The following is a 27438-nucleotide window of genomic DNA, read 5'->3' on the forward strand; positions in this document are numbered from 1 at the left end:
TATGATTGTACCACTACATCCTGCCTAGGCAAGACGCTGTCTTTGAAAAAAAAAAAAGGAAATGAAAGAAAGGCAGAACACCATTTCTCCTTCTTGTCTTTACAGGATCCCAGTGACATTTTACTGCAACAAAACCAAACTGTATGAAGTTAAGCCCTGTCTCCAGGAGGCATGAAACCACCTCCACTTCTCGTGATGCTGGCTTCTTCTCAAAACAATCTCAAAGACAGCTCCCCGGATATTTTGAAAATTCAGCTTCTGTTTTTCTGAGAAAAATATATTAATAACTTCTGAATTCTCTGACATTGAATAAATTGAACAAGAGTGTTAGCTTTCATCTACTGGGAAATATTCAAAGCTAAGTCTACTAAATTGAATAAAACTTTTAATAAAATCTCTCTAGTCTAGTCTCATTTTTTAATCTTTAGAGTTTTTGTTTTGTTTAATAGTTCGTATCTTTCTCCTTTTCTTCTGAGACAGAGTCTTGCTTTGTTGCCAGGCTGGAGTCAGCTCACTACAAACTCCACCTCCTGGGTTCAAGCGATTCTCATGCCTCAGCCTCCCGAGTAGCTGGGATTACAGGCACACGCCACCACAAGCAGCTAATTTTTGCATTTTTAGTAAAGACAGGGTTTCACCATATTAGCCAGTCTGGTCTTGACCTCCTGACTTCATGATCCACCCGCCTGGGCCAGGAATTACAAAGTGCTGGGATTACAGGCGTGAGCCACCGCGCCCGGCCTAGTTCATATCTTTCCTATATTTAAACTTTTCTGCCTAATAGATTTGGCACACTTATACCTTTTATAAAAGTCAATAATGACTACTTAGTTGAAGGAAAAAAGAAATTACTCGCTAAGCTTGTTGCCGAGTTCTTGAAGAGCTTGCTCTTGTTCATGATATATTTTTTTCAACTGCTGATTTTCATCCTGGAGGTTAAGGAACTCCTTCAGAACAATAAAAGACAGAAAATGAAATTTAAAAGAAAGAAACAAGAAACTCCAGATTGTACATATACCATTAATTAGAAACAAACATCCTTTAGCTTTTTAAAAGAAACAAATTGCGTCCATAGCTCTTTCCTGGCTGCTGTATCAACTATTTTCCATTTACTTAATCTCTTTACTGATATTTTTTAAGATGACTAGTATATCCATTTCCTTGGTATAATGTAAATTATGATTTATCTTTTTAAATAAGTTAACATTTGTCAAGACAGAATTTTTAAAGTTTTACCACTATTTACTTTTTTAAGACTAATGATTTGTTGAGTCTCATTTCTAAGATGAGATAAGGCATCTTTCTCCTTTTGAAGATCTTCCTGCAAAGTCTGCCTCCATTCCTTCTCAATCTTCAAGTCAGTTTCCAGTTGCACCCTTGAATGACAAATAACACACAGAAGCTCAGTGCTATTTCTCACACGACAGTTGTTATGTATTCTTTACTAAAATCACCCTTTTGGTTTATTACTTTGGCCTTTGTAATGCATTTTTCAGACATTTTCTTTCACAAATATTTTTCAGTAAACAAGTTCAGCAGCACAGGGTTTTCCAGTCACAAAATACTGACTCATTTGCCAGCCACGAAAAAATCCTTGCTAAACCATTTATACCATTAATTAATTTCATATACATAAATATTGCATAAGCATAGAAAATGCCTTGGAAAGGCACACACCATAATATTAAAACTGGTTACATCTTGGGAATGGAACTAAGAGGAGGAATGTAAGATTCTAATTGTCTTACACTTCTATGCCATGTGAAAAATTTTACAACAAACTTTATTCCAATATAAGAATTACAGCAATTGCTAAATCAGTTTAACTTCAGTAACGGCAAAATCAGCCCTGTTGCAGAGTGCTAATTTGCAAATTACTGTTGGAAGCTGACCAACTACAGGAAAGACCTAAAACCAAGCAGACATTGGGGGAAAGTCCACACTGCCTGGAAATGCCAGTTCTGAAAGCATTCCTGCATTGTTCTTCTTCTTTTTTTTTTTTTTTCTGAGACAGGGTCTTGCTATGTTGCCAGGCTGGACTCAAACTCCTGGACTCAAACTCCTGGGCTCCTCCCACCTCAGCCTCTCAGCATCTGAGACTATAGGCCTGCCACCAAAACTCCTAAATTATTCTAACAGGTGCTAGCTGGCAAAGCAAACATAGTTGAATTTCCACATTTTAAGTTGACTAAAAAAAAAAACACAAATCACTTCCATGATTATTGCTCATAAGCAGGTATAACAAGTGAGGCATTTATCTACTAACAATACTACAGTTACTAATACTTTATATTTTAATTGCAACATTATAATGTTGAGTACATTATTTTAATATGTTTGTGTTAATATTTAGATTATTTTTTATTATTTCCTCATAGTTAGCATTTTCACATACAGCCATATATTTTTCAGTGGAATAAATTTTAGATTTTGTAATTCAGGTTGAAGAGAAGAGTACCTGAAAATGGAATTTACAAATTATTGATAAATACTATTTTACTACAAAGTTAAAATTTGAACAGCATCTCTTCAACTAATGTTATTTCATTACAATGCTGACGAGAAAAAAAACTGATTCCCACTAGCACCACTGTCTGTGTGAAGTCTGCACATTCTCTCCATGTCTGTGTGAGTCTTCTCCAGGTACTCCAGTTTCCTCCCAGATCCCAAAGATGTGCACGTTAGATGAATTGGCATTATCTACATTGTCCCAGCCTGAGTGTGGGTGTGTTTGGGTGCATCCTGTGACGGAATGGTGTCCTGTGGAAGACTGGTTCCTACTGGGTGCCTGAGCCGCCAGGACAGGCTCCGGCCACCAGAGAGCCTGAACTGTAATAATTGGGCAAAGAATTAGCTTACTCGTTTTTATCCATCTTTCTTAAATGTATGCATAACTCACGTTTATTTCAATATTTAATATTAGAAGTGTTCTGGTCTTTAATTAGCAGTTTAGTGATGTTTTTGTGAACATAATTATGCAGTAGAAACTTAACTCTTCAGATCAAGTAGCCTATGATAAAACTGGTTTCATTTAGCATCATTTCACTCAGTCAGAGTTTCCAAGAACCTGTTGATGACATTAAGTGAGGACTTACTGTGTATGTTACATAATGTGAGGACTTACTGTGTATGTTACAAACACTGAAGTAACCAAAGCACACAGTACCCTGTTGAATGGCCTCATCATCCAGAATCAGAAAAAAAGTGAATGAAAAAGCAAAGAAAAATTTTGTTTTTAAGTTATATAAATATATTGTAAGAATACATGTTGAATACTAAAGGCAAAAACCACAAAAGGAAAAAGGGAAGATGTACTAAGTGTGGTGGCTCATGCCTGTAATCACAAAACTTTGGGAGGCCAAAGCGGGCAGATCTCTTGAGGCCAAGAGTTCAAGACCAGCCTCCCCAACATGGTGAAACCCCATCTCTACTAAAAATACAAAAATTAGCCGGGTGTGCTGGTGCCCACCCATAATTCCAGCTACTACTTGGAAGGCTGAGGCAGAAGAATTGCTTGGACCCGGAAGGCGGAGGTTGCAGTAAGCCAAGATCTCACTACTGCACTCTAGCCTGGGTGACTGAGCAAGAACTCCGTCTCAAAAAAAAAAAAAAAAAAAAAAAAAAGAGAGAAAGAAAAAGGAAGATGTAAGTACATAAAGAATTAAAATGTCTAAATAAAAATCACTATAATCTAAATTTTAAAATAATCAATAAACTTAGAAAAAATTTTCAGGCTGGGCGCAGTGGCTTATGCCTGTAACTCCAGCACTTTGGGAGGCCGAGGCAGGTGGATCACTTGAGGTCAGGAGTTCGAGAACAGCCTGGCCAACATGGTGAAACCCTGTCTCTACTAAAAATACAAAAAATAGCCAGACATGGTGGCACACACATTTAATCCCAGCTATTCAGGAGGCTGAGGCACAAGAATTGCTTGAACCTTGGAGGCAGAGGTTGCAGTGAGCTAAAATCGCACCATTGCACTCCAGCCTGGGCAACAGAGTGAGACTCTAAAATATATATATACACACACATATATATATATAAAATAAATATATTAAATATGTCAAATAAATAATAATATATAATATATAATATAATATATGTTATATGGTATATATTATAATATATAATATAAATAAATATATTAAATATATTAAATAAATATATATATATATAAATATATATTTATGATTCATGCCTGTAATCCCAGCACTTTCGGAGGCCGAGGCGTGCAGATCACAAGGTCAGGAATTCGAGACCAGCCTGGCCAACATGGTGAAACCCTGTCTCTACTAAAAACACAAAAATTATCTGGGCGTGGTGGCGGGTGCCTGTAATCTCATCTACTCGGGAGGCTGAGGCATGAGAATTGCTTGAACCCAGGAGGCGGAGGCTGCAGTGAGCTGAGATTGCGCCACTGCACTCCAGCCTGGGTGACAAAAAAAAAATAGTGGTATCACTATAGAATAAGTTGCATTACTGCAGAATATCAGATTTGTCTTACCTATGCTTTTGTCAAACACTAGAAAGGTAATTCAGTAACAGAGTACCAGAGTTTCCAGACTGTATTCTACTGACCAGCAAAGTATCCCAGTCGTGTTCTTCATGTGTTTCATTTGGCAAGGCACGGAGTTTTACACAACAAACCCAGTGCACCATTAATAAATCTGATGACTTAAATGCTCCTTGTAACTTAAAATTAAGAGGAATTATTTTTTTTCTGAATGTTTTGGGGTTTTTGTTTTGTTCTGTTTTTAGAGACAGGAACTCACTCTGTCACCCAGCAGGCTGAAGTTTAGTGGCACAATCACAGCTCACAGCAATCTTGAACTCCTGGGCTCAAGCAATCCTTTTGCTTCATCTTGCCGAGCAGCTGGGGCTACAGGTGTGTGCCACAACACCCAGCTAATTTTTTCTTTCTTTCCTTCTTTTCTTTTCTTTCTTTCTCTTTTTCTTTCTCTTTTCTTTCTCTCCCTCCCTCCCTCCCTGCTTTCTTTTTCTTTCTTTCTCTCTCTCTCTCCCTCCCTCCCTCTCTCTCTCTCTCCTTCCTTTCTTTCTTTCTTTTTGTAGAGACAGGGTCTCACTATGTTGCCCAGGCTGGTCTTAAACTCCTGGCGTCAAGCAATCCTCTCACCTTAGCCTCCTAAAGTGCTGGGATTACAACCATGTGCCACCACACCTGGCCCTGTTTTTGGCTTTGGGAGTGGATTTCAATTTCACAGTTTTCACAATGTAGAAATAATGTGGGTTGTCTTTTTTTTTTTTTTTTTTGAGACGGAGTCTCGCTCTGTCGCCCAGGCTGGAGTGAAGTGGCGTGACCTCAGCGCACTGCAACCTCCGCCTCCCGGGTTCAAGTAATTCTCCTGCCTCAGCCTTCTGAGTAGCTGGGATCACAGGCGCCTGCCACCATGCCCGGCTAATTTTTCTTTAATTTTTAGTAGAGATGGGGTTTCACCATGTTGGTCAGGCTGGTCTCAAACTCCTGACCTCATGATCCGCCTGCCTCAGCCTCCCAAAAGTGCTAGGATTACAGGCGTGAGCCACCAGGCCCAGCCTGTAGGTTTTTAACCACAGTAATACTTCCTGGCCTAAAGCCAGGGAATTCTACATATTAATTCCTCAAATTTCTCAAATTATTATATTTGAGAAATATTAATTTCTCAAATTATATTTGAGAAATATTAATTTCTCAAATTATTATATTTGAGAAATATTAATTTCTCAAATTATTATATTTGAGAAATATTAATTTCTCAAATTACAGGTGCAGTGGCTCACACCTGTAATCCCAGCACTTTGGGAGGCCGAGATAGGCGGGTCACCTGAGGTCGGGAGTTCAAGACCAGCCTGACCAACATGGAGAAACCCTGTCTCTACTAAAAATACAAAATTAGCCAAGAGTGGTGGCACATGCTTGTAATCCCAGCTACTTGGGAGGCTGAGGCAGGAGAATCGCTTGAACCCGGGAGGCGGAGGTTCCAGTGAGCCAAGATCGCGCCATTGCATTCCAGCCTGGGCAACAAGAGCAAAACTCCATCTCAAAACAACAACAACAAAAGAAGACTCCAGAAAGTAAAGAGAAGAAGTTTGATCAGCTAGGAACTCCAGGAATCAAAGAACAACATGGTGATGAGTTACCTCAGGTTTCTTTTTATCTCATATATAGCTCAGATTGGGTGTTGATGAAGCCCTCAACCCATTAAATACTAATGGGCATAGACAAAAAAAGCCCCAAGTAGAGCTGTTCCCGGGCCAAAGGGCCAGGAAATAGCCTAGCAAGACAGAAAACTCTGGACAATAAATGCCCTATTCCAGCAAAACACCCGAGAAAAAACCCATGCCCCCGCAACAAACCTCAGTCAGCAAAGGCTGAGTGAGGAGCCTGGATTTCTACTCTTGCCTGGCAATGATGAGGTAAAGTTCTTGCACCCTGCTGTGGTAGTATCAGAAAATGCCAAGTGGGAGCCTGAACCTTCCTAACCCCTAGCAGTAATAAGGCATCTGTTATGGTTTGGATGTTTGTCCTCTTCAAAACTCACATTGAAACTTAATTCCCAATTTAACAATATTAAGAAGTAAGGCCTTGCCGGCACAGTGGCTCATGCCTGTAATCCCAGCACTCTGGGAGGCCAAGGCAAGCAGATCACTTGAGATCAGGAGTTTGAGACCAGCCTGGTCAACATGGTGAAACCTCATCTCTACAAAAAATACAAAACTTAGCCAGGTGTGGTGGTGTGTGCCTATAGTCCCAGCTACTAGGGGGGCTGAGGCAGGAGGATTGCCTGAACTGGGGAGGTCAAGGCTGCAGTAAGCTGAGATTGTACCACTGCACTACAGCCTGGGCAATAGAGCCAGACCTTGTCTCAAAAAAAAAAAAAAAAAAAAAAAAAAAAAAAACCAGGCGAGGCCTTTAAGAGGTAATTGGCTCATGAGGTCTCTGCCTTCATGAATGAATTAACAGGTTAATGGACTAACAGGTTATCACAAGAATGGGTCTGTTATAAAAGCCAGTTTGGTAGGCCAGGAATGGTGGCTCACACCTGTAATCCAAGCACTTTGGGAGGCCAAGGTAGGAGGATCACTTGAGTCTAGGAGTTCAAGACCAGCCTAGGCAACATAGAGATCATGTCTCTATAAGAAAAATAATAAATAAAAATAAAAAATAAAAGCCAGTTTGACTCTCGGTACACCCCTCTTGCCCTGTGATGTCTTCTGCCATGTTATGATGCAGCACAAAGCCCTCACCAAAAGATGACCAAATGTAGCTGCCCAATCTTGGACTTCCCAGATTCCAGAACTGTAAGAAATAAACCTGTTTTCTTTTTAAATTACCCAGTCTCGGGTATTCAGTTATATTAATAGAAAGTAAACTAATCTAGGCCGGGCACGGGGGCTCGTGCCTGTAATCCCAGCACTTCGGGAGGCCAAGGCAGGTGGGTCACATGAGGTCAGGAGCTCGAGACCAGCCTGACCAACATGGCAAAACCTCATCTCTACAAAAAATACAAAAAATTAGCCGGGCATGGTGGTAAGTGCCTGTAATCCCAGCTACTAAAGAGGCTGAGGCACAAGAATCGCTAGAACCGGGGAGGCAGAGGTTGCAGTGAGCCGAGATTGCACCACTGCACTCTAGCCTGGGCAACAGAGTGAAAACTCTGTCTCAAAAAAACAGAAAGTAAACTAATCCAGTCTATCCCTGGATCTAAGGGAAAAAAACAAAGACAAAAGAAAACAAAGTGTCTCTGAAGCAACCCCACTGGTAACAATGGAAGAGTAACCTGGGACTTGAATCCCCATGCAGCAGTAACAAGGCATTTCTTTTTTCTTTTTTTTTTTTTTTGAGACAGCGTCTTGCTGAAATAAAAATAAATTAGCCAAGCATAGTGGTGTATGCCTGTAGTCCTAGCTACTCAGGAAGCTTGGGCAGAAGGATCACTTGAGTCCAGAAGTTCAAGTTCACAGTGAGCCAGGTAGGGCACATGCCACTGCCCTACAGCCTGGCCGACAGCAAGACCCTATCTCAAAACAAAACACAAACAAAACAAACAACAAAAGAAAATAGATCAAATGGAAATCTTAGGACTGAAAAATACAATAATCTTACTGAAATGGCTCAAGAGAAGAATGAAGATGGTGAGGGAAGAATGAATGAATTTGAAAATATAACAACAGAAATTATCCAATCTGAACAGGAACCTGTGGGACTACTAAAAAAAAAAAGATCAGCTGGGCTCAGTGGCTCACGCCTGTAATCCCAGCACTTCGAGAGGCCAAGGTGGGTGGGTCACAAGGTCAAGAGATCGAGACCATCCTGGCTAACATGGTGAAACCCTGTCTCTACTAAAAATACAAAAAATTAGCCGGGTGTGGTGACGGGCACCTGTAGTCCCAGCTACTCGGGAGGCTAAGGCAGGAGAATGGAGTGAACCCAGGAGGCGGAGCTTGCAGTGAGCTGAGACCGCGCCACTGCACTCCAGCCTGGGTGACAGAGAGAGGCTCTGTCTCAAAAAAAAAAAAAAAAAAAAAAGCCAGGAGTGGTGGCTCACACTTGTAATCCCATCACTTCGGGAGGCCGAGGCGGGTGGATCACAAGGTCAGGAGTTCAAGACCAAACTGGCTAAGATGGTGAAACCCCGTATCTACTAAAAATACAAAAAAATTAGCCAGGCATGGTGGTAGGTGCCTATAATCCCAGCTACTCAGGAGGCTGAGGCAGGAGAATCGCTTGAATCCAGGTGGCAGAAGTTGCAGTGACCAAGATCACACCACTGCACTCCAACCTGGGCGACAGGCTGAGACTCCATCTCAAAAAAAAAAAATACAAAAATTAGCTGGGCATGATGGCGCGCGCCTGTAGTTCTAGCTACCCAGGAGACTGAGGCAGAAGAATCGCTTGAATCCAGGAGGCAGAGGTTGCAGAGAGCCGAGATCGCGCCACTGCACTCTAGCCTGGCGACAGAGCGAGACTCCGCCTCAAAAAAAAAAAAAGACCCAACATTCATGGTATCAGAGTCTCTGAAGGGGAGAAGAAAGCCACTGACACTAAAAAAAAAATCTGAAAAAGTAATGGCTGAAAATTTCCCAAATCTGACAAAGACATAAACCTACAGATATAAGAAGCTGACCAAATCCCAAATAGGTTAAAGCCCAAAAAACATTTTTTTTGAAAGCAGTAAGACAGAAATGACATTAACACCTAAAGAGAAACAACAATTCAAATGACAGTGTATTTTTAATCAGAAAACCATAAAGGCCAAGAGAGAGTGGCATAAGATTTCTCCAGTGCTAAAAGAACTGCCAACCCAGAATTCTATACCCAGTGAAAATATCTTTCAGAAATGAAGGTAAAATAGAATTTATTGCCAACAGACCTACCCTAAAAGAATGGCTAAAGAGCTGAGCATGGTGGCTCACACCTGTAATCCCACCTTCTGAGTAGGTTTATTTGAGGCCAGGCATTCAAGACTAGCCTGAGCAACATAATAAGACCTCATTTCTAAAAAAAAATTTAAGGCCAGGTGCAGTGGCTCACGCCTGTAATCCTAACACTTTGGAAGATCACGGCAGGAGAACTGCTTGAGGCCAGGAGTTCAAGACCAGCCTGGGCAACATAGCAAGATCCTGTCCCTATAAAAATTAGCCAGGTGTGGTGGTATGCTACTATCATCCTAGCTACTCAGGAGGCTGAGGTGAGAGGATCCCTTGAGCCCATGAGTTCAAAGCTGCAATGAGTTATGATCACGCCACTACACCCCAGCCTGGGCGACAGAGGAACAAGTCCCTATCTCAAAAAAATAAAATAAAATAAAATAAAATAAGTTTTTTAATTAGCTGGCATGGTGGCACATGCCTATAGTCCCAGCTACTTGGGAGGTAAAGGCAAGAGCATTGCTTGAGCCCAGGAGCTTGAGGTTGCAGTGAGCCATGATCACACTACTGTATTCCAGCCTCAGTGACAGAGTGAGACCCCTCTCTCTTTAAAAAAAAAAAAAAAAAAAAAAAAAAAGAGGCCAGGCACAGTGGCTCACGGCTGTAATCCCAGCACTTTGGGAGGCCACGGTGGCCAGATCACTTGAGCCCAGGAGTTCGAGATCATTCTGGGCAACATGGAGAAACCCCGTGTCTACCAAAACAAATAAATAAATACAAAAATACAAAAATTAGCCAGGTATGGTGACATGCACCTGTAGTCTCAGCTACTCAGGAGCCTGAGATGGGAGGATTACTAAGCCCAGGAAATCAAGGCTGCAGTGAGCTGTGGTCACACCACTGCACTCCAGCCTGGGTGACACAGCAAGACCCTGTATCAAAAAAAAAAAAAGAATGTTTAAAGAAAGTTCAGACACACACAAAAAAACTTGGAGCTTCAAGAATAAAAAATAATAATGAAGTTTTCTAAATTAGATTAAATTTAAACATTAAATTCTGTTTATGGTTGCACATATTACAACATTGTCTAACATGATTCTCCATATATGTAAAAGAGATAATTAAGCAAATTATATTAAAGAGGGGAGAAGGTATAAATACTTAAATAGAGGTAAGGTTTTCACACTTCATCCAAAGTGGTAAAATGTTAATGCCAACAGACTGTGGAAAAATAGCATATGTGTAATATAATGTCCACAGCAAACACCAAAAATCTATACCAAGAGATGCATTCAAAATTGCTACAGATGAATCAAAATGGAATTCTAAATACTGTTCATGTAACTTATGGGAAGGCAGAAAAAATTAAATAGAGGAACAACAAACAGGAAAAACAAATTAAACAATAAAATGGCAGACTTAAGCTCTACTATATCAATAATTACAACAAATATAAATGGACTAAATATACTGTGAAAAGACAGAGTTGGAAGAATTGATTTTAAAAGCATGAAGCAGGCCAAGCATGATGGCTCATGCCTATAATCCAAATGCTTTAGGAGGCTGAGGCAGAGGAATCACTTGAGGCCAGGAGTTCCAGACCAGCTTAGGATACATAGCAAGACCTCCATCTCTTAAAAAAAAAATTGTTTTATTAGCCAGGTGCAGTGGCGTATGCCTGTAGCCCTAGCTACTCAGGAGGCTGAGGCAGGAGGATCTCTTGAGCCTAGGAATTAGAGGCTGCAATGAGCTATAATGGCACCACTATACTCCAACCTGGGCAACAAAGCAAGATCCTGTCTCTAAAAAACAAATAGCAGCAACAACAAAACATGAACTATATGCTGTCTATAAGAAACTTTCGGCTGGGAGCAGTGGCTCATGCCTGTAATTTGGGAGGCCAAGGTGGGAGGATCACTTGAGCTCAGGAGTTCAAGATCAGTGTGGGCAACATACCAAGACCTTGTCTCTACTAAAAAAATAAAAAGAAAAATAAGTTAGCTGGGTATGGTGGCACAATGCCTAAGGTCCCAGCTACTCTGCAAGCTGAGGTTGGGAGGATTGCTTGAGCCTAGGAGATCAAGGCTGCAGTGAGCTATGATCATGCCACTGCACTCCAGGCTGGGCAAGAGTGAGATCCTGTCTCAAAAAAAAAAAAAAAAAAAAGGAAAAGAAACTTCAAGCCAGGGATGGTGGCTCACTGGCTCACACCTGTAATCCCAACACTTTGGGAGGCAAAGGTGGGAGGATCGCTTGAGGCTAGGAGTGCAAGACTAGCCTGGGCAGCATAGCAAGACCCTGTCTCTCCAAAAGAAAAAAAAGAAACTTCAAACATTATAAAGGTAGACTGAAAATTAAAAAATGGAAAAATATAAACTTTAATCAACAGAAAGCAGGAGTCACTATATTAATATCAGAAAAATTAACTTCAGAGCAAAAAAAAAATTACCAAAGACAAAGAAGTACATCATATAATGACAAAAGGGTCAACCTACCAAGAAGACATATTAACAGTCCTGAATATGTAGGCACCAAGTAACAGAGCTTTAGAATACAATAAGCAAAAACAGAATTGAAAAAATGTATTTACCAATCCACAATTACAGTTGGATATTTCAACAAATCATCCCTCAATAATTAAAAACTACTAGACAGAAAATCACCAAGGACAGAGAAGAACTTAACACTTCAATAGGTATAAAGGCAGCTTAGCAACTTATACATCATACATGGCATGTGGTCTTGTTTTAATGATCTGTTAATATAATATGTAACTATTTTCCATTGTTGTTTTCTTTTTTCTTTGGTTGTTTGTTCTTATTGTTGTTTTCTTTTAATAACAGAATTGGTGCATATTAACTGGTGGAAAAATACTGATGTTTATAAAATAAAACTAAAATGCCCCTATCAACCTCAACCTGCCAGCATTCACCTGAAATAACCACTCCCCAGAATCTGTATTCTTTAAAATCTTTTCTATCTATATATAAATATATATGCATGCATGGTTTTATTTTTAAAATTGAATCATATTTGGCATACTGTCTGCAACTTGCTTTTTTTCAGCACAACAACATATACTAACATCCTTCCTGGTTGGTGACATATAGATCATATAAAGTTCTAATAAAAATGTTCTCAGAAGCTGGGCATGGTGGCTCACTTCTGTAATCCCAACACTTTGAGAGTTGAGACGGGAGAATCACTTGAGTCCAGGAGTTAGAGATCAGTCTGAACAACACAGCAAGACTCCATTTCCACAATTTAAAAAAAATGTTAGGGAGCTAAATGATAAGAACTTACGAACACAGAGAAGGAAACAACAGATACAGGTGTCTATTTGAGGGGGGAGGATGGGGGGAGGGAAAGGAGGAGAAAAGATAACTATTGGGTACTGGGCTTAATACCTGGGTGATAAAATAATATACACAACAAACGCCCATGACACGTGTTTACCTAGTAACAAGACTTCACATGTACCCCCAAACCTAAAATAAAAGTTAAAAAAAAAATTAGAGACAATTGGCCGGGTGTGGTGGCTCACACCTGTAATACCAGCACTTTGGGAGGCTGAGGCAGGTGGATCACGAGGTCAGGAGATCAAGACCATCCTGGCTAACACAGTGAAACCCCATCTCTACTAAAAATACAAAAAAAAATTAGTTGGGTGTGGTGGCGAGCGCCTGTAGTCCCAGCTACTCAGGAGGCTGAGGCAGGAGAATGGCGTGAACCCGGGAGGCAGAGCTTGCAGTGAGCCGAGATCACACCACTGCACTCCAGCCCAGGCGATAGAGCGAGACTCCATCTCAAAAAAAAAAAAAAAAAAAATCAGAGACAATTAAAACAAAAAGCTCGCCAGGCACAGTGGCTCACGCCTATAATCCTAGCACTCTGGGAGGCCAAGGCAGGCAGATCACCTGAGTTCAGGAGTATGAGACTAGCCTGGCCAACGTCATGAAACTTTGTCTCTAATAAAAAATACAAAAACTTAGCCAGGTGTGGTGGCACAAGCCTGTAGTCCCAGCTACTCGGGAGGCTGAGACAGGAGAATTGCTTGAACCCAGGAGGCAGAGGTTGCAGTGAGCCACCAAGGTCGTGCCATTGCACTCCAGCCTGGGCGACAGAGTGAGACTCCATCTCGAAGGAAAAAAAAAAAAGTTGATTTAAAAAAAAATGTTCTCGGCTGGGTGCAGTGGCTCATGCCTGTAATCCCAGCACTTTGGGAGGCCAAGACGGGTGGATCACCTGAGGTCAGTAGTTCAAGACCAGCCTGGCCAACATGGTGAAACCCCGTCTCTACTAAAAATGCAAAAAATTAGCCAGGCGTGGTGGCAGGCACCTGTAATCACAGCTACTCAGGGGGCTGAGGCAGGAGAATCGCTTGAACCCAGGAGGCAGAGGTTGCAGTGAGCTGAGGTCACATGCCATTGCATTCCAGCCTGGGCAACAAGAGTGAAACTTCATCTCAAAAAAATGTATATATATATATATATATATATATATATATATATATATATATTCTCAGAAAACAGCATGTCCTTTAATAATATAAGTTTCTTGTAGTTACAAAAGCCTATTATACTCAGCACCTAGAAACATAATGACCATCAGATTAATGTTAAACAACAGAAGAATGAAAACTCTCCTAGAGCAAGAAGACAGCAAAACAGAGTTGAAAGTACTCTGTAAATCATAAAGGGAGTAAAAACATAAGTATTATTACAATTATATTTTCTAAATTTTTTTGTTTTTTAAAGTAAACACTAAAAGCTAACTGGCATCATTAGATAAATAAAAATATTGGTATTCTATCATTATGTGCAAAAAAATGAGGGGGTTATGTTAACACAAGTATTTGTTTCTGAGAGTGAAATACTCACAGCTGTTTCTCCTTTTGGGAGATTTGTTTCTGCAGACTATCAGATTTACTGAGACATTCTTGTAGATATTTCTCATCCTCATCTTCAGCTTCCATTTGCGCCTTCTCTGCTTGCTGCAATCTGGTGTAATTCAAATCAACTTTGGGTAAAACTGAGGCTAGAACTAGGGTGTAAAAGGGTGAAGAAGACAAATAAAAGAAAAATGGGGAAATAGAAACATTTCTAAATGAAAACAAAGTTTGGGGGAAAACTCACAAACTCAAACGTGAAAGAGCCACACAATGTCTAGAAGTTGTTTTGTGATTTTTTTTTCAATATAACATGTAGTATGCCCAGAATACTATCTTCAAATTTGTTTTATTTCTTGTTCATAATTAACAGTGCAAAGCAATACAGCCTTTACCACTTATGCAGAGCATAACGAATCAAATTTCAAAGCATAATAGGTATGTTACTACCTTTTTACAAAACCATGAAAAGCAAAGGATTTATGCCTACACTAGGTGAAGAAGCCACACTGTTATATGTTATGCTAGGATGTGTATGCCAGGAATCAAGTGTGCTACAAGGCCAAGAGCAAAGACCTGCAATTACTCCAAATGATAGCCAAGTCCTTCTTACGGCATCTTTATGCATTTACTAAATTATGCCGAAGCTCTATGTATGTGTGTGTGTGCACGTGTGCATATATGTTTAAGATTCAAAAAGAATTTGGTGCCAGTTGGCATCATTTGCTAGAGATCATTTTTGTTCCTCACCATTTAATATTAAAAATTAGCTAAAACATTGTGATTTTCATCTTTCCTGTTTTTATTTGTAAGTCGTTGCATTTTCCTGTGCTTAGCTCCACTCCCTGCCTTCTTTGGCCATCTAGGATTTCTTGTATTTAACTTCAATATTTTTATAAGAAAATATTTACCAAGATTCAAAGGATATTAACTCCTTGCAGGAAATCACAAGAGAAATTTCGGTTCAACTAACTAAAAAACTCTTCCTCTTCCTTTCTTCCTTAAAACCATACCAATGGAGCAACCCTCACATATTTCAGGGGTATAAATGCTGCTTCCAAGGAAAGGAGAGTAACATTTAAGTTATCTCCAAATCCAAGTTTAAATTAAAATATTCAGGTGCTGGGATTGGACCCAAGCTTTTCTCTAAGGTTACAAAAAGGAAAATAGAAGTCAGAGTGAGGTAGGCCTTGAAGTTGTGCTATCACAGAAGAGGGCAAGGGAGAACCGGAAAACTGAGAAGCTGAAGCACAGGGTGTTGGCCAGTCTGGGTTATAAATTATTTTAAAGCATATGTAAAAATCTGTAAGGGAGCCATTGGGCAAAGAGTGGGCCAATGAGAAAAAAATATCTGTGCCAACACAGTATAAAACTGAAGGTTAAGTTATTTTTAAACAATCTTTATATTTTTCATCAAAAAGTAGCTAAAAAGATAAAACTGCATTTGAAAATCCTGACCTCCAAAGGGTCAATACTCAAATCACCCTTTGTGCACAAGGTTTGAGGAATGTATGTCTGGAAATCCAAATGCACCCACTCTGCTTGATGGCAGTGTATTACCACAGCAGCTGACCAAGAAATGTACAGGGTTCCTAACATCCTTTTAGAATATTTAATAGCATTTAGATTCCTTTCTATTTAATATATTATAAAATTGTTGATTCTCTTTTCATTTAGTCTGTTTAAATACAAGTGGTCTTCAGAAAGATATATCTTTAACCAGCTTGTACTGGTCCTGCGTGTCACTGCTGGCACATTTCACCAATGACATTGCAATTGTCCTAGTTTGAGTTAACAAATCGTTGTCACTTCATAATGGAATGGAAAGAAATCAAAGACAGAAAAAGGTAATAAAAATGTCCAAAATGTAAAAATGGGGATAAAGAAAACAAAAAAGAAAAAAGAAGAAAGAGGATGTCAATAAAAGAATATTCATGTCAATAAAGCATTAATAGTTATGTTTTTCATAAGTAGATTCAAAGAAAGCAATGATAAAAGACATATGTTGACACCAACATGACAGGGCAATGGAAATACATTACATTTTCCAACAATAAAAGTGAAAAATGCCAATATAAAACAATTCAATTTAAACAAAATTATATCTTCGGTTGGGTTGAGGGTCCTAGCTCAAAGAAACAAAACTAAACCACCAATTCGGAATGCTTGATTTCAGATAAACAGATGGTGAATGGCAAAGAATATGACAATTAATATGCATGGAAATCAATCAGGGATAATCTCACTCTGTTTGTTCATTTTTAATTTTTTTGACATTTTAATTTGTGTATTTGTTTTATGTAACTGAACGACATGAAACTGCTGATATTAGGCCTCTAAGAAAAATCTACAATATGACAACTTCAAATGAATCAGCGTAATATAAAGCAACTTGATTCCATGCAACAACCAAAGCAAAAACGCAAAATCCTGCTGGGCTTAAACAAAAAACATGTCCTAATCTATGTCTTCCTAATGGTTTTTGTGGCAGGTGTAGGAACTGAATAAAGAAAAAGGGAAGAAGAAAAGAAAAAAAGAAACTAAGACTGGAAATGCTGTACCTTTGTTCCAGCTGCCTCATGGCTGCAGTAATTTTATTGGTTTTTTCTTCTAGTCGGGCAATTATTTCATTTTTTTCTTTCAAGCCATCTTCAGAACCCTATTTATAAAAACAAAAGCTATGGTGGTTTTGATTTGTGTGTGTGTGTTTGTGTGTGTGTGTGTGTGTGCGTGTTTTTAATAGATAGGGTATCACTATGCAGCCCAGGTTGGATTTGAACTTCTGGGCTCAAGCTATCCCACCTCTCAGCTTCCCAAGTAGAGTTCTGATCTGTTAACCTGAGTATTTATAAGTTTCTTACACCATTTTGCTATGGGACTGTTACTTTGAAATGAACAGAGTTACTTTATACATTAAAATAATTGTGTGATATAAAGCAGTGCTATTAGTCATTTTTTTTTTTTTTGAGACAGTCTCACTCTGTCGCCCAGGCTGGAGTGCAGTGGCACCATCTCGCCTCACTGCAAGCTCCGCCTCCCGGGTTCACGCCATTCTCCTGCCTCAGCCTCCCAAGTAGCTGGGACTACAGGTGCCCGCCACCACGCCCAGCTAATTTTTTTGTATTCTTAGTAGAGACAGGGTTTCACTGTGTTAGTCAGGATGGTCTCGATCTCCTGACCTTGTGATCTGCCCGCCTTGGCCTCCCAAAGTGCTGGGATTACAGGCATGAGCCACTGCACACGGCCCTTTTTTTTTTTTTTAAGATGGGGTCTTGCTATGTTCACCAGGCTGGTCTCGAACTCCTGGCATCAAACAATCCTCCCATCTCGGCCTCCCTAAGTGCTAGGATTGCAGCATGAGCCATGGCACCTGGCCTCTATTAGTCTTCATTTAAAATGTAATAGGCCGGGTGCAGTGGCTCACACCTGTAATCTCAGCTCTTTGGGAGGCCAAGGTGGGAGGATCGCTTGAGACCAGCCTGGGCAATATAGTGAGACCTCATCTCTACAGAAAACAAAAGAAAAAAAGAAAAAAAAATTAAAAAATAAAATGTAATAAAGGAAAAAAAAACTCCACCTTCAATATTTTTGGAAGATGACAGAATACATTCTTGTAAAATATGACATTTTTCAAATTAATTAAATTGTAAAGGGTTTTGGCAACATATCTACTTAATAGCAATATCATCGTACAAAACTCACAATTATGGGCCAGGCATGGTGGCTCACACCTGTAATCTCAGCACTTTGGGAGGCCGAGGTGGGCGGATCACCTGAGGTCAGGAATTTGAAACCAGCCTGGCCAACATTGTGAAACCCCATCTCTACTAAAAATACAAAAATTAGCCAGGCATATTGGTATATGCCTGTAGTCCCAGCTACTAGGGAGGCTGAGGCAGGAGAATCGCTTGACCCTGGGAGGCAGAGGTTGCAGTGCGTCGAGATCTCACCACTGTACTCCAGCCTGGGCAACAGAGCGAGACTCCATCTCAAAAAAAAACAAAGAAAGAAAATTTACTATTATGATAGTGTAGCATTTCAATCAAAATTAAATCTTTCTTAGAACTACACTGGAAAAGGAAGTTCACAAAAACGTTTTGCAGTTTAAATTGAGAGTTTTCCCAAAAGATTTAATCTTCATACTCTTAATCTTTCAACATTAAAAATTTAGACAGGTGATATTTTGTTTGTTGATACCTTTTTCATTACATTTCTTAAGCTTTCATTTAGGAAAAAAAAGACATTGGCCTTTATAATATTGCACAGTTAAAATAAAATGGGCTCATCTCTTAAAAACCAAAATCTTTCTACAAATATTCACTTCCAATTTACATAAAATGAAATTTAAGAACAATCCTTACCTGCAACTTTTGATACATCTCTATGTTAATTGCTTTAACTTCCTCTAGTTGTTGTCGAAGGCCTATCAGAGTATCTTGTTTCTCATGGATATCTTTCTCCAGCAACTTCATGGCAAGTTCAATCTCATGCTTCATACTAACTTGTACTGCTAGCTCATTCTCTACATCCTGCAATTTCAATATATCCTCAATTCACATGCCACTTCAGGATGTAAAAATTAGATATACTTTAAGAAAGATTTTCCATTCAATATGCAGACTACACCTTTTAAGTCCACTAAAGGGAATCAACCAGGCCCTATAACAAGGCAATAAATATTTTGAAATGCAGGGCCAGGCGCAGTGGCTCATACCTGTAATCCCAGCACTTTGGGAGGCCAAGGTGGGTGGATCACTTGAGGTCAGGAGTTCAAGACCAGCCTGACCAACATGGTGAAACTCCGTCTCTACCAAAAATATACAAAAACTTAGCCAGGCATGGTGGCACACGCCTGTAGTCCCAGCTACCAGAGAGGCTGAGGTGAAAGAATCACTCGAACCCAGGAGGCAAAGGTTGCAGTGAGCTGAAATCACACCACTGCACTCCAGCGGGGGCAAGAGAGTAAGACCCTGTCTCAAAAAATAAGTAAATATTTTCAAATGCAGTTTTTGCTAAAATGAAAGCATTTTCTATATTCTGTTAATCATTACTCTTTAACGGTCCAAGAATTAATCATTTTTATGCTTCATAGATTGAATATTAATTTTCCTTAAACAAAAGGAAATGAAGCAGTCTGTACATGTAAAGGCCAAAGTAACCCAAATAACAGTTTAATTTCCTTTTTTTTTTTTTTTTGACAGAGTCTTGCTCTGTTGCCCAGGCTGGAGTGCAGTGGCACCATCTTGGCCCACTGCAAGCTCCGCCTCCCAGGTTCACGCCATTCTCCTGCCTCAGCCTCCCGAGTAGGTGGGACCACAGGGGTCTGCCACTATGACTGGCTAATTTTTTTTTTTTTGTATTTTTAGTACAGACAGGGTTTCACCATGTTAGCCAGGATGGTCTCGATCTCCTGACCTTGTGATCCACCAGCCTCCGCCTCCCAAAGTGCTGGGATTACAGGCGTGAGCCACCGTGCCCGGCCAACACAGTTTAATTTCTTAAGAATTTTTTATCAGAAGGATTAAGTTTCTTATGATTTATTTTAATAAATTTATTGGCCTGGTGCAGTGGCTCATGCAGGTAATCCCAGCACTTTAGGAGGCCGAGGTGGGCAGATCATGAGGTCAAGAGATCGAGACCATCCTGGCTAACATGGTGAAACTCTGTCTCTACTAAAAATACAAAAAATTAGCCGGGCGTGGTGGTGGGCGCCTATAATCCCGGCTACTCGGGAGGCTGAGGCAGGAGAATGGCGTGAACCTGGGAGGCAGAGCTTGCAGTGAGCTGAGATGGCGCCACTGCACTCTAGCCTGGGCAACAGAGCAAGACTCTATCTCAAAAAAAAGAAAAAGAAAAAGAAAAAGAAATTTATTAACATTCAAGACAAACAGAAAAGGTGATAAAAAGATGGGCAATATTCTCTTCTTGACCTGGGTGGAGGTTACGCAGGTTATTTGTTATAATTCATTAAGCTGTATATTCGTATTTTTCTGTTGGCATTATATTTCACAATTTCAAAGGTTAAAAAACAAGTTAATTTTAAATATGACTTTCCTAATATTTGAATATGTCGTTCTGTTCTATTTCATTTTCTATAACGCTGGTCATAACCCATTCATTCACAATCATATACTGTAACTTACAGTTTAAAAAACACTGATACAGGTCAGGCACAGTGGCTTATGCCTATAATCACAGCACTTTGGGAGGCCAAGGCAGGTGGATCACTTGAGGCCAGGAGTTTGAGCCCAGCCTGGCCAACACGGCAAAGCCCCATCTCTATAAAAAATACAAAAATTAGCCAGGCATGGTGGCACATGCCTGTAGTCCCAGCTACTTGGGAGGCTGAGGTACAAGAATTGCTTAAACCTGGAAGGCAGAGGCTGCAGTGAGCCAAGATCACACCACTGCACTCCAGCCTGAGTGACAGAGCAAGACTCTGTCTCAAAACAACAATAGGCTGGGCGCAGTGGCTCACCCCTGTAATCCCAACACTTTGGGAGGCCAAGGTAGGCAGATCACTTGAGGCCAGGAGTTCAAGACCAGCCTGGCCAACATGGTGAAACCCCATCTCTACAAAAAATACAAAAATTAGCCGGGTGTGGTGGCACATGCCTTGTAGTCCCAATTACTTGGGAGGCTGAGGTACAAGAATCACTTGAACCCGGGAGGCAGAGGCTGCAGTGAGCCAAGATCACACCACTGCACTCCAGCCTGGGCGACAGAGTGAGAATCCGTCTCAAAACAACAATAAAACATTGATATAGTGGAAGCTTAGAAAATTTGAGAAGATTAAGGGGTGAGCTTGCTACATACCACACCAAAAAGGATAAGGCTGAAAAAGATTTTAAATGGTGCTTGCTTGAGGGTAAATTACTCCCAGATGATCTTGCTAATGTAATTTTTAATATAACCTACCTGTCGTAACTGAGATTCATCTCGAAGCTGCCTTCTGGCTTCATTGTACATTTCATCTAGCCCCTGACGAGAATGCTTATATGTTTGAAGCTCAGTTTCCACATCTACTTTGGTAACCTAGGAAGAAAACAAAATTTTTCATTCTATAATCACTACTATTAATACAGCATAGAAATACCTACTTCATCCAAAAATCCCCAAAAATGGTAATTTCTGACACGAGATTGTCTGCTTGAAAGCAGTCTATACTTACCTCTAGGTGCTGCTGTGTTTTCATTAAAATCAATTTATTTTCACTTCGTAATTGATGATTTTCTTCCTGGAGTTTAATGATGTTATTCTTTGCTATTGCTAACTAAAAATTAAGAAACGGGCAAGAAAAAAGATTTTAAACACCCTTATACTTGCTTTGCAGGTTATGTGCATGGCCATAAACATCAGAAAATAAAATCTCACATCTAGCAAAAGGTCTGTCACATTCACAGAAACGTTCATAAGAAAAACACGCTCGTTATTATCCCAAGATACCAATTTTAAAAATTATACTCTTATTTCCTTTTGAATTATTCCTACTATTTTCTTTTATAGTTGAAACACATTAGGCTTATTTGTTATGCTTATAATAAACATATTATGTTTACTGTATGATTTACAGTATGTCCTGAATACAGTGTCTGAGTAAACAAATAGAGAAATATGCATTAAATAACAAAGGCTTTAAAGACTTGTGTAAAGATAAAAACATGCATAAGGAAAGAAGATTGTGCTATCATTGAAAATGTAATACAGACATTTGTGGTAACTGAGTTGGACACCCCATGAAGTCTAGACATGTAACAGGAACTTAAGTGACTACAACAAACAAGAGACAGGTCTCACCATGAGTTAAACATGAATGATTAAGTGGTTTGACTCTGAGGCCCAGAATGGAAAGAAAGATCCTATGAAAGCAAAGCAGAGACCATTCCCTAATGATGGTTTGCAATTAACACATTTCTAAACATTTTATCAGGAATCAACTTGAACTTCACAGTCCTACTAAAGTCAAGAAGAGGCACAAACTAGTGAGTAGCTCTATAATGGTCCCTATCAGGAGCCCAACCATCAAAATAAAGATGCATTCTTAACTGCAGTCATGCAAGTTATCATGTGTTCGTTGGTTTGGAAAAATTAGGCCAATTTGGCTGGGTGCGGTGGCTCACACCTGTAATCCCAGTACTTTGGGAGGTCGAGGCAGGTGGATCATGAGGTCAGGAGTTTGAGATCAGCCTGACCAACACGGTGAAACCCTGTCTCTACTAAAAATACAAAAAAATTAGCCGGGCGTGGTGGTGCGTGCCTTTAATCCCAGCTACTCAGGAGGCTGAGGCAGGAGAATCGCTTGCACCTGGGAGGCGGAGGTTGCAGTGAGCCAAGATCGCGCCACTGCACTCCAGCCTGGGTGACAGAGCAAGACTCCGTCTCAAAAAAAAAAAAAAAAAAAATTAGGCTAATGAGAATGTTAATTAACATGGAAAATAGGGTTCACAATACAAATAACAGAAGCCTAAATATTTCTGAAAATATGTAAGCAATAATTCTGTGGTTTAATACATTTAAAAAAATCTAGAAAGCAACTCTACAAAAAAGAGAGCTGAGATAAATTTGCAAGAAAACAGAGCACATGGGATGAGCTTTGCACATGAGAAGGTGGAAAAATGGTCAACATGATCATGCAGTGATGCCTGTGAAGAAAAGTAATCTGACTAGTGGAACAGTGGGAAGAGAGGGACGGTATCATTTTAACAAGAATTTCTTTTTTTTAATGTGTATTTTTTTTTGTATTATACTTTAAATTCTGGGATACATGTGCAGAATGTGCAGGTTTGTTACACAGGTATACATGTGCCATGGTGGTTTACTGCACTTAACAAGAATTTCTAATTACAGGTGATTACACTAGGTAAATATAGGTCATCCAGATTTTAAAATGAAAATCACAGCTTATCTACTGAAGAGTTTGTGTGAGTTTCATCTCTGAGGCTCATTTTTAGAAGCTGAGTATCTCAAATATAGTATCTCAGATTCATATAACTGAGGATTTGCCTAAGAATATATGGTTTCTCTAGAACTTATAATCATCAGTTATGACTATATTACAAGTATTGCATCACAATAATGAGTGTGTGTTCGTGTGTGTGTGTATGTTTAATGCATTCATACTTAAAATGGAAAAGGATCACAAACACTAGGTCCATGAAATACATTTATCCATTAGACAATACCTCTTCAATCAGCTTAGTATTTGACTTTTCTAATGAATCAACTCTTGAATGGAGGCTGCTGACTGTGCTGCTGAAATTAAGAAACAAAAAAACTCATTCAAAATCACACGAACTCAAAAAGGCACGAAAAAATATGTTATCCTAGATTTACTATGTTTACTGACAGGCACCAACTTCCCTGTCCAAACTTCTGAGTGTGGAAAATTTCATTAACTTGGATAACTTGATTTAGCTAGGAGGGCAATAAAGAGTGTAGCAAAATAATATTTATATTAAAATTCCATTTGGTGCTACTGATTTTTTTTTTCTGAGATGGAGTCTCACTCTGTTGCCCAGGCTGGAGTGCAGTGGCACGATCTCGGCTTACTGCAGCCTCCACCTCCTGGGTTCAAACTATTCTTCTGCCTCAGCCTCCTGAATAGCTGGGTTTACAGGCGTGCGCCACCATGCCCGGCTAATTTTTGTATTTTTAGTAGAGACGGGGTTACACCATGTTGGTCAGGCTGGTCTTGAACTCCTGACCTCATGACCCACCCACCTCAGCCTCCCAAAGTGCTGGGATTACAGGCGTGAGCAACAGCACCCGGCCTACTCATTTTTTTACATTGTCTTCTTAGGGTCCTTCTTAAATTTAACTGAAAATATTTGGGAATAAAAATTCGACACAAAGATTACTAAGTATTGTTAAAATTATATTTAAAAGGATGAACTTTAAATGTCTACTTTATAATTATGTGATTTCATGAGGCATATAAACAATGGTCTTTAATTCAAGCTCCATTTTGATTCCCCTCTCCATTTTCATGAGAACTTAGAGACATCCAAAGTCAACCATGGTTTGAGAAATAGGAAGATGAGATACCCAGCATCAGGTTCTTAGTATCAAGGATCTGGCAGCTAAACACCCTGTCTTTCAAAGGAAATAGTCAAAGGTCAGATTATACCAGATGAACACACTTTTTGCATTTTTGTTTAAATGAATCAAGACTGGACATTATTGTATATTTTAAGAATGTTGGCCAGGCACAGTGGCTCACACCTGTAATCCCGGCACTTTGGGAGGCTGAGGCAGGCAGATCACCTGAAGTCAGGAGTTGGAGATCAGCCTGGCCAACATGGTGAAACCTGGTCTCTACTAAAAATACAAAACTTAGCCAAGCGTGGTGGCGGGTGTCTGTAATCCCAGCTACTTGGGTGGCTGAGGCAGGAGAATCACTTGAACCTGGGAGGCAGAGGTTGCAGTGAGCCGAGATTGCGCCACTGTACTCCAGCCTGGGCAACAAGGGCAAAACTCCATCTCAAAAAAAAAGAATGTTGTCCAAGGCCTGCTTGATACTACCATCTCAAAACCTTCTCTAATAAAATGTAATATTCTATATGTAGTATGTTTCAGCAAAATCAACAATAGATGCAATAAATTTTATACCAGCCTCAGAAACAAGTATTGGTATTTTAATTTTACTAGTGAAACAAGAAAAATGTTTTTCCATTCATATTAAATCATTTTTAAGACATAATCATTCTTAGGTAGACAACTTGAGTTTTTCACAAATAGCACCAGGATGTCCTGATGGTAACGACAGACAAACACAAGTCTAGGAGACGTAAGACCAAGAGCCCTGCTTTTCTACTTCCTAATTGTGTCACCTTGAAAGTTGTAAAACCAGCCAGGCACAGTGGCTCACACCCATAATCCCAGCACTTTGGGAGGCCATAATCCCAGCACTTTGGGAGGCCGAGGCGGGCAGATCACAAGGTCAGGAATTCAAAATCAGCCTGGCCAACATGGTGAAACCCCGTCTCTACTAAAAATACAAAACTTAGCTGGGCGTGGTGGCACACGCCTGTAATCCCAGCTACTCAGGAGGCTGAGGCAGGAGAATCGATTGAACCCAGGAGGCGGACGTTGCAGTGAGCCAAGATCGCACCATCGCACTCCAGCCTGGGTGACAGGGCAAGACTCTGTCTCAAAAAATAATAATAATAATAAAAGAAAGTTGCAAAACCTTCCTGAGCTTCAGTTTCTTTTCAACAAATTGGACAATAATATTCACCTTGCCTTTATGCGAGGATACAATAATCATCAAGAAAAGCACTTTGAAAACAAACTCTCAATAGTAGTTTTGAGTGAGGAATAATAGGCGAATTCAGGCCAGGCACGGTGGCTCCACATGTAATCCCAGCACTTTGGGAGGCCGAGGTTGGTGGATCATGAAGTCAGGAGTTTGAGACCAGCCTGACCAACATGGTGAAACCCTGTCTCTACTAAAAATACAAAAATTAGCCCAGCGTGGTGTTACGTGTCTGTAATCCCAGCTACTCGGAAGGCTGAGGCAGGAGAATTACTTGAACCTGGGAGGTGGAGGTTGCAATGAGCTGAGATCGCGCCATTGCATTCCAGCCTGGGCAACAAGACTAAGACTCCATAAAAAAGTGAATTCTACTTTTTTTCTATATTTTGTTTTCTATATATGTTTTCTATATTTTGAAATATTCTAAAGGTACAATAACTACTTTTTATTACAAAAACAATGAAAGGCCGGGTGCAGTGGCTAACATCTATAATACCAACACTTTAGGAGGCCACAGTGGGTGGATGGCCTAGCTCAGAAGTTTGAACCAGCCTGGGCAACATGGTGAAACCCCAGCTCTATGAAAAATAAAAAAAATTAGCTGGGTGTCGTGGCACGAGCCTGTGCTCCCAGCTACTTGGTAGGCTGAGGTAGGAGGATCGCTTGAGCCTGGGAGGCAGAGGTTGCAGTGAGCCAAGATCAGGCCACTGCACTCCAGCCTGTGTTGACACCATGAGAACCCTGTCTCAAAAAAAAAAAAAAAAGAAAAGAAAAGAAAAAGAAAAAGCAATGAAACACTTTTACTTTTATTTATTTATTTAGAAGCAGGGTCTCATCTGTCACCCAGGCTGGAGTGCAGCGGCACAAACTCAGCTCAGTGTAGCCTCAACCTTCAGAGCTCAAGTGATCTTCCCACCTCAGCCTCCTGAGCAGCTGAGACCACAGACACATGACACCATGACCAGCTAATTTTTTGTACTGTTTTGGGTGTACAGAGACAAGGTCTCACCATGTTGCCCAGGCTGGTCTCAGACTGCTGAGCTCAAGTGATCCTCCCGCCTCAGCCTCCTAACATGCTAGATTACAGCATGTGCCACTGAGCCCGGTGCAATGAAACATTCATAAAACATAAGGTATACAAAAGTCAGACACCAGTATTGCTGTAACTGATTAACACACATGATTTAAACAACTGAGAATGAGAAAAGTCTTTTGAACTGGGCCAGCCACGGTGGCTCACGCCTGTAATCCCAGCACTTTGGGAGGCCGAGGTGGGTGGATCACGAAGTCAGGAGTTCAAGACCAGCCTAGCCAATATGGTGAAACCCTGTATCTACTGAACGTGCAAAAAATTAGCCGGTCATGGTGGCAGGTACCTATAATCCCCTACTCAGGAGCCTGAGGCAGGAGAATCACTTGAAACTGGAAGGCGGAGGTTGCAGTGAGCCGAGATCACACCACTGCACTCCAGCCTGGGTGAAAGAGCGAAACTCCGTCTCGGAAAAAAAAAAAAAAAAAGAAAGAAAATTATTTTGAACTGAATGGAATAACCCCAAGATAAATTGTTGGCCAGGCATGGTGGCTCACACCTGTAATCCCAGAACTTTGGGAGGCCCAGGCGGGCGGATTGCTTAAGCCCAGTAGGTGGAGGTTGCAGTGAGCTGAGACTGCACCACTACACCCAAGCCAGGGACAACACAAAGAGCTCTCGTCTCAAAAAAAAAAAGTGAAAATAGTAAGGTATAGAGTAGTGTGAAAGTATGCTACCTAATATGTAAGAAGAGGGAGAGGGAAGAGATATGAGAATAGATATACATATTATTGCTATGAGCATAAAGTATCTCTGGATACACAAGAACCTAATATATTAATTACTTGTGAAGAGGGAAACTAGATGGATGAAGATCAGGGAGAGGGAGACTTTTGT

General features: G+C 40.2%; 1 protein-coding gene across 22 annotated transcripts in view; it reads right to left on the reverse strand.

Moving 5' to 3' along the window:
- RUFY2 (RUN and FYVE domain containing 2) overlaps window positions 1–27438 on the reverse strand; it is a 63984-nt gene that overhangs the window by 19245 nt on the left and 17301 nt on the right. For 14 of the 22 annotated variants that reach the window (XR_001706631.4, XR_010146621.1, XR_010146622.1 and 11 more), the window contains 8 exons: window positions 23440–23509; window positions 21429–21530; window positions 21176–21292; window positions 18619–18786; window positions 16819–16916; window positions 14250–14369; window positions 1247–1376; window positions 853–947 (listed from right to left, as the gene is read on the reverse strand). Coding sequence is in view for 15 of the 22 variants with exons in the window: in XM_016918413.4 (XP_016773902.1) it covers window positions 853–947; window positions 1247–1376; window positions 14250–14369; window positions 16819–16916; window positions 18619–18786; window positions 21176–21292; window positions 21429–21530; window positions 23440–23509 (900 nt within the window). In the remaining 7 variants the exon portion in view is untranslated. Of the gene's footprint in view, window positions 1–852; window positions 948–1246; window positions 1377–14249; window positions 14370–14590; window positions 16066–16818; window positions 16917–18618; window positions 18787–21175; window positions 21293–21428; window positions 21531–23439; window positions 23510–27438 lie in introns of those variants that run through there. The other 8 variants (XR_010146624.1, XR_010146623.1, XM_016918416.4 and 5 more) reach the window with 3 other exon arrangements.

This window comes from Pan troglodytes, chromosome 8 (assembly GCF_028858775.2).
Source record: "Pan troglodytes isolate AG18354 chromosome 8, NHGRI_mPanTro3-v2.0_pri, whole genome shotgun sequence".
Classification (NCBI taxonomy): Eukaryota; Metazoa; Chordata; class Mammalia; order Primates; family Hominidae; genus Pan; species Pan troglodytes.